The sequence below is a fragment of the Triticum aestivum genome, chromosome 4B, assembly GCF_018294505.1.
Source record: "Triticum aestivum cultivar Chinese Spring chromosome 4B, IWGSC CS RefSeq v2.1, whole genome shotgun sequence".
NCBI classification, from domain to species: Eukaryota; Viridiplantae; Streptophyta; class Magnoliopsida; order Poales; family Poaceae; genus Triticum; species Triticum aestivum.
In genome coordinates this window covers 617080398-617088754 of record NC_057804.1, presented here as the reverse complement: position 1 = coordinate 617088754, position 8357 = coordinate 617080398, and the positions used below count along the sequence as shown (strand labels likewise).

At 46.3% G+C, this 8357-nt stretch overlaps 1 protein-coding gene across 1 annotated transcript; it reads left to right on the top strand.

Annotated features, from left to right (window-relative positions):
- Nucleotides 1-4908: 4908 nt before the first annotated feature.
- On the top strand, nucleotides 4909-6311 carry LOC123089415 (uncharacterized). Its single transcript, XM_044511099.1, has 2 exons — nucleotides 4909-5216; nucleotides 5416-6311. Exons 1-2 carry the CDS (start codon nucleotides 4982-4984, stop codon nucleotides 6135-6137), a joined length of 957 nt encoding a protein of 318 aa, XP_044367034.1. The 5' UTR covers nucleotides 4909-4981; the 3' UTR covers nucleotides 6138-6311.
- The last annotated feature ends 2046 nt before the right edge of the window (nucleotides 6312-8357 follow it).

The following is an 8357-nucleotide window of genomic DNA, read 5'->3' as shown; positions in this document are numbered from 1 at the left end:
GACGATGCGATACTTGTTGCCATAGAAGAGGCACGACCGGGGGTGTTCCAGCCCAATAGAGAGAACGACGAGCTTACACGTGCCCTGGGAAATCCTGAACACCCGGGAAGAACACGAGGCAAGGGCGCTATTCCGTGGTATGAGGGGTTTTCAGACTGGAACACCGACTACAGAACCCGTGCGAGAAAGAAGATTGCGGAGGAGAAGAAGAGGAAGATGGAGGAGGAGCAGAGGAAGCGGGACTATGAACGCCTTCAAGGCCTAGAAGCAAGTCAAGCGGAATTAGCAGTCAAATTCCAGTGGCAGCAGGAGCAGATCGACTCACTTACCCAGCAAAGGGGGTCTCAGCAGCTGCAGCAGCTAGCGAATGATCCAGCATTGGATAGCACCGCCCCATCCATGCCGAGAAGCAGCGTGGGTTCCGCCCCGGACGACGCAATGCTGGATAGATACCCCGTGGATGACATCACGGAGAACACTAACTGCGAGCTACACGTCAAAATGAAGAACATATCCATGAAGGTGGCGGACGCCGTTGCTTTTACAAATCCCCCCGAGGCAACCTTCCATTGCAACCCGATTCCAGCGGGCTATGCTCGTGTCTTGGTTGATGAGGTGGTGGACCCATATTCGGAGCTACAGCTTGACATTCCTGGAGGTGACGACGAGCACTTTCTCGGAGAGGCCAAACATCGTATCATCCTATGGAAAAAGGATTGCATCATCTTTCGAAGGCCACCGACACCGCGTCAGCCGACTCCTCGTCGAAGTCCGCCACCGAGTCAGCAGACTCCCGCTCCTGCAAGTCCACCAAGTCCGGCAAAGTGTCAGGCCACTCCTCCTCCAAGTCCGGCAAAGTGTCAGGCCACTCCTCCTCCTCCAAGTCCGCCACAGCGTCAGACGTCCACTCCTCCTCCAAGTCCGGCACAACCTCAGGCCACTCCTCCTCCAAGTCCGGCACAGCTTCAGGCCACTCCTCCTCGTCCAACTCAGCCCCGTCAGCCGTCTCCGCCGCCTCAGCAATCGCAGAAGAGACACCCCGCAGCTATGGTGCGTAGCGGTACGAGTCGAGGTAGTACAGGAAGTACAGGCGTAGGCAAGCGATATAAATATGGTCCAAGCCTCACGCCTCTTCCGCAGAGGCCTTATGACAAGTCCGAGGAGGAAAACGCAGCCATATCGAAGGCCGAGGTGGAAGCCCATTTTGCACCGAAACCGCCACCGCCGCCAAGGGAGAAAGTGCCTGAGGAAACGATTGACCACTTCATTCGTATGGCTCAACCACCAGCTCCCAAGCCTGTTGACACAGACTATGAGCGCCACATCAGGAAGTTAAATCGAGCACGTCTACGTAAGGAGGCGAGCTCGGGATCGAGCAAACAACAAGCAGCTGTCAAAAAATGCGGGAAAACCATTCCCCAGCTGGGAGAACAGGCGGCGCAATCGATCCCCTCGCTTGTTGTGCCAACAACACGTGACAGTACGCGCGCCCAATATTATTGTGGGCAAACAGTTTACGTTCCCGAGGTGGGCAATGTGGTAATAACCAAGGACCATATAATGCAGGCTGAAGTTCTCAACATCACTGTTGGACAACTCCTCGAGATCGAGCCCATGCCTGTGCTTACAGAGGATGAAATAAAACGGAAATATGTCCGGGGCCAACCTTTGGTCGAGCCAGACAAGGTCAAGAACCTCCCAACGAGAATGTATGAATTGCATCAATGGTACATGAACATTACCAAGATTTCCGATCGATTGTCCCTCATGGTGAATGTCAAGGAGGAGCATTACTTCCATGAGAAAGCTCTGTCCGTTGAGTATTCTGAACTGTTTCAGTTATACAATCAAGACGCACTCGACAAATCTATCGTCAGTTGCTATTGTCTGTAAGTGATTTCTTTCTGTAATTTAAGTCTCAAGCTAGCTGTAGTGATCCTTTTGATCAATCATTACCTGTAATTATCCTCACTATATTCTTTTCTGTGGTATTATGCAGGATGAAGATGTATGAAATGAGAAAAGGTGGACGCTTTGGCATTGGGTTCATTGACCCAAACACCGTTAATGAATACACATGGCTAATAAATCCACATCATGAAAAGGCCGTAGAGGACAACATGCTAGAGTTCTTGAAGCGCCTCAAATACAATGAAGATATACTACTTCCTTACAACTTCCAGTGAGTCACACTGTCTTGTACTACAAATTCTCTGTTTTTGCCTACTAGCTAGCTACATGTTTTTGCTTACATATGCCCGCTTAATTAAGACATGCAAACGTGTGTGCATGCAGATTTCACTGGATCTTGTGTATCATTAAAGTTGACGCCGGAACAGTTGAAATACTGGACTCACTACTCAAAGAAAATACTGACTATAACATCTTGTTTGGGATAGTCAACAGGTAATTTCAATCATTATTAACTATATATCTCGGCCTATTTAGTTCGTCATTTCATGATATGAACTATTTAATAACCCCTTTATTCATTTTCTTTGTCGGCGGGCAGGGCTTGGGCAAGGTTCATCAGCGTCACGGAAGGCGAATGGAAAAAAAAGCTTAAATGGTTTCGACCCAAGGTAAGTAATTAAGTAGTACTAGCTAGCTAGCTAGCTGCCATCTCTTTAATTATCATGCTTGATTAATTATTATCTGATCAAATTCCATTCTCGTAAAGGCCCTGAAGCAGGCGCAGGGGACTGATCTGTGTGCATTCTGCGTTTGCGAGAACATTCGCATGATGGCGTCCGAAAGGAGCAGATCTCAAAGACAGGAATGGGTACGCTTGTCAGAACACTATTCACAATTTTTACACCATTATCGATATCTAGTCACACAACTAATACACATGCATATTGATCTCCTTCTTAACAGTTCAGAGAGGTGCGGGAGAAGCTCCTAGAAACGGAGCGCGTAGAAGCACTTCAAGAGGAAATAGCGGGATTTTTGCTCGACCAGGTCATAAATCCGAAGGGAGAATACTATTACCCACTACCGCCCCCATGAAAACCACTTCCAACTGTCATCGTGCTCCGAAGGCACCAATTAGGCTAATGCCACTGGCTCCGAAGGCAACATGCATATGTAGGAGAAATTATATATAACTATACATGTGTGTATGTGTGAATTAATTAATATGGTGGTTTGTAAGACATTGATGATATATATATGCATGATTGGTTCTACTAGAAATTATATATATATATATATGCATAACGTGTACAATGTGTAGTATCGTAAAATACCAGCAAATAAAAAAGAATTAAAATGGAAACACAAAATTAAATAAAAAAGAAATCATAAAACTAAAAAAACCCCAAACCGTATAGTACCGGTTGGTCTTACCAACCGGTACTAAAGGGCTCCAGGCCCCCGGAGCTGACTCGTGCCACGTGGTTGCACTTTAGCACCGGTTCGTGCTGAATCGGTACTAAAGGGGGGAGGGGGGAGCTTTAGTGCCCACACTTTAGTGCCGGTTATGGAACCGGCACTAAAAAGCCTTACGAACCGGTGCTATTGCCCGGTTCTGCACTAGTGTATGTCTCTTCTGACATCTTTCACCGACTGCAAGGTCCCTAGGTTCAGCCATAATGGCGACGTCTCCATGATCACAGCCAGGGCCAACTAAACTATTGCTCAAGACAAAACCGGTTAATGTAATCAGCCTACTGATTGGCCAGTACTAGTATGTGAGAATGTAACGTTTAACATTATCTTGAATAAAATTTACCGGCCTTCTAGAAAAAAAAGGAATTGACTTTCACGCTGACATAATGGTACTTCCCTTATGTCAGCATGATGTCATGTGCAAAGTACTCTTTAGTTTTTCTTTTGTCCTCCTACTCTAGTTCTAGCACTTCCTACATATCACAAATACATGTTGTTTTTATATTGAGTTGGTCTTCTAGATTTACACTTAGGGCTTAGGAACAACCAAGGTGGTTGTACAGTTTGACTATCATTGGTTTATTTTATGGATTATATGCGTATAGACATCAGTGTAGGACATGAAAAGGGGTAAACTACGAGTGTGGATTTGTGGCCGTCCAGCTCCAATTGGCTTGCTATTTAAAAAATATACTATAAACCACATTCAAAAGTTATAACAAATTGGATTTTTTTTCCTAAAACTTGTAGTTGTTCAGGACGGATTTGTAAAATTTTGTTTGAATTTTTTTTTGACTTGTAAGCTACACAGAAAAAGCAAAAATCCAGCCCCCCCCCCCCCCCCCCCCCAAAAAAAAAATCGGCGCAAATACATATTTGTCTTTTTTCGTATGCCACGTGTGAAAGTATGTGCATGTGTATTCACCTTGGACATACATATCACAAATACATATTTGTCTTTTTTCTTTAAATTTCCTTGGACATACAAATACATCATTTTAATACCGGGCTACCTGGAGCCGGCCCCCATTAGCTTTTTTCAGGTAAACTACCCGCTATTGTTGGAATATGGCATCTTTTATGAGAAGAATAATATGGCATATTGACCAAATTGGACCGTTATGATATGGAATGATTTCTTGCAGGAGTGAACAATTTTTCGCTTGCCTCGACTAGACTTCTTTTAGGCTCTAGGCGAGGCATTTGGCTGTGGCCGCACCTAAGTGTGCTTAAGCGCAACCTAATTGTTTCCTCTCGAACAGAGAAATTAGTAGACAAATCTGCTTACGTAGGCGTTCGATCTTCTAGTTGGTGCGATGCTAAGCGATGTCAGTCGCTTTGCGTCCAGGATCGATCTCCCAAACGTGCATACGTTGTCAATCACATGGATGCATCATGGGTTGCGCGCAACAATAAGTCAATGACCATCTTTCGCAGCTTCGACCAATCACATCCTCCCGCGCATCCTATAAATTCCCTTGTGCAACGCAGGCATCCATCTTATCAAACTCACAACGAGCTCCCCACATGCATACTAGCGAACAGAGATAAGCCAATTAAGCTAGCACACGCAGGCCCCGGGTACGTAGCAATGTCGTGCATGGGAGCAGTCGCCACCGTGCTGATGGTGCTGTGCGCCGCCGTGTCCTCTGCGGCAGCGCAGCCGCGCCGCCCGCTGCCCCCGAACTCCCTCGTGATCCACCCTGGACGGTTCGGCAAGAGGGCTCAGACTCTCACCTGCGACTTCCACCCCTGCGTGGCCACCTGCCCTAAGCGCTGTCCCGAGGAGTGCTTTGTTGTCTGCTCCTCCTGCAAGACATACTGCTGTGAGACATCCCAATCTTTCCCTAGCCTCAAGCTATGCATGCCCTTTTCTTTAAATGATGGTAGATCGAGGACACTTCGGTCTTAGACCTCAACATCCATCTGAAGATGCACGACGTTTTAATTATTGCAATGATAATGCTCTAGACCGGTAGTGACGTTCTATTTTATGATGATACTAACGACAAAACCTTCTTGAAGTGTGTGACTTCTACCCTGGGTTTATCTGCGGCGACCCCCGCTTCACTGGCGCTGACGGCAATAACTTCTACTTCCACGGCACGAAGGACCAGGATTTCTGTGTCGTCTCTGATGCCGACCTCCATATCAACGCTCACTTCATCGGCAAACGCGACCCGTCCATGAGCCGCGACTTCACATGGATCCAGGCCGTAGGTGTCCGCTTCGCCGACCACCGCCTCTACGTGGGTGCCAAGAAGACCGCCAAGTGGAACAATGACGTCGATCGCCTCGAGTTGGCCTTTGACGGAGCACCGATTGACGTCGCTGGTGACATTGGTGCACAGTGGCAGTCCACTGTTGTGCCCGGCCTGACCGTCACGAGGATCTCCATGACCAACAACGTTAGGGTTGAGCTTAAGGGTGTGTTCGACATCATGACTAAAGTGGTGCCCATCACGAAGGAGGACTCGCGTGTTCACAACTACGGTGCGACAGAGGATGATAGTCTCGCACATCTGGACATTGGGTTTAAGTTCTATGACCTGACTGGCGATGTTCACGGTGTTCTCGGCCAAACCTACCGCCCCGACTATATAAACAAGTTTAACGTGAGTTCTAGCATGCCGGTGATGGGGGGTGTAGCAAGCTTTGTCTCATCCGACATCTTTGCCACCGACTGCAAGGTCGCTAGGTTTGGCCGTAATGCCAACATCTCCATGGTCACTGCCAGGGCCAACTAAACTATTTCTCAAGACTTTATCGGTTAATGTAATCGGCATAATGGTTGGCCTAGAAATAATACGTGAAAATTGTAAGGTTTAGCGTCATTTTGTGTGCAAAGCTGCTGGCCTTCTGGAAAAACAATGGAATTAACTATGACGTAACAAACTGAAATAATGGTGCTTCGCTGTGTTGTCTAGGTTTTATGTTAATGTGATGCCATGTGCAAATTGATCTTTACTTTTCGTTTGTCCTCCAACTCTAACTCTAGCACTTCCTCCGTATCATAATACACGTCTCTTTTATACCGACACAGTCTTCTAAACTTACCCTTGGCCATCAATTTTCACTATAGTAGACTTCTTGTCTAAAAGAGGTGGAGTCGATACCTATTTGCTATTCTGGTGAATTAGAAGTTGCGACAATTTTTTTTTGAAAGAAAAGGCAGGCCATTGTCTACCTTATGCATTCAAAACGGGCAGGGTGACCAAAGGTCAATTACATGAGGAAGTGTTTAATGGAAACCAAAAGCTCCCGGGAGAAAAACAACCAGAGAGGGAGATGGTCAAGATGGCAATATTCCCCGTGGGGACGGGTACCCGCAGGGATTTACCCATCATGGAGCGGGGATGGGGGACAAATTCACCCCATGGGTATTGTCTGGTCAGTACCAGAAACCGCAATATTTTTGTGGGTTGGAAACCGACAGGAAAAGAGCCGAAGCCGACAGGAAAAGTATTTCCTGTCAGTCACCCGTCAGGGAAAGCCGACGGAGATAGCTTGACAGGGAAACTTGGTTTTGCGTGTCGGCGGACCGGCAGGAAACATTTCCCTGACGGGCACTCCTGACGGTGACCGACGGAGAAATATGATTTCGTCATGTATAGGGTAGCCAGGAGTATACGTTATTTCCCTGTCGGTCCGGACCGACAGGTAAATGCACAACATTTCGCTGTCAGTTCATTACCGACAGGAATACTCGTTACATTTCACTGGAGTTCGTGCCCGACAGGAATTTGTACATGTCACAACCAGAATGAGTAGTCATGTCGGCCCAAAACCGCCAGCAATGGATCATGCAGCTTAATGATCCATTTAAATATGTATACTGCATCTATCAACACAAATTATACCATGATGATCCCTGTGTCAACCACAACCCAAGTACTACAAATTCTTCTTTAGAAACATCACCGCTGATGATGCCTTCTCTTGGATCTGGAAATCCAAATGCACGATGAAAATAAAAGTCTTCACTTGGCTACTACTAGCGGACAGAGTTAACACAAGAAATATGTTGAAAAGGAGACATTATAATGTGGGAGATAACGTCACCTGCTCATTATGTACCCGACAAGAGGAAGAAACGGTCGAGCATTTATTCTTCAGGTGTCCTTTCAGTCGTTGATGCTTGAGTACTCTAGGCATCACGTGGACGAATGATGGTAACATACTTGCTCTTATCCATGAAGGGCGCCGTAGTTGGCAAACACACATGTTCATGGAAATCTTCATGTTGTCTGCGTGGAGCATTTGGAAGGAATGCAACGGCTTAATATTTCGGAGGGTACCACACACCCTTGCGTCATGGACGGAGCGTTTTAGGACTGACCTAGCCTTATTATGCCATAGGGTTAAACCCAACTTGGCCGACTTCATTTCTTTGTTCTTAGAGACTACTTTGTAATTTCCTTTTCCTTCTCTTTCTGGAACCAAAACCGCCCACCCCCATGTGGTGTGTGGTAGTTATGGCTCTAGGACTTCATGAGCTCTGGCTTATGACCCCTATGTAACATCTCACATCTGATTAATACATGTCAGTAGGATCCTCTCCTACTGTCTTTGATTGTTCAAAAAAACCGTAAATTGGAATGATAAGAATTCAGCTTTGCACATCTAAGTTCATAACAGTTCTCGACAACAAAAGATAAATTGTTCAACTTGCAAGTTGCAAGGATAAGCTTCAGTGCATTACAAACAAAATACAACATAGTTCACAGAAGTAGATAACCTGCCTCTAGTGTCTATTGTAACTTCCAAAATGCTACTGTGTTACCAACACCACCATTAGTTCCAAAGTTGTGTTACCATGCTCTAAGTCAACAAAGGCACTGCCCAGGTTACTACCACACTAAGTCTCGCTTTCCAGGTTGTTGGAGAGAAGGTTAGTTGCACCAATAGCCATGTCGCTGATATTCCCATTGGAGTTGTCACCGCCAAAAGTTCCACCCAAATCACCA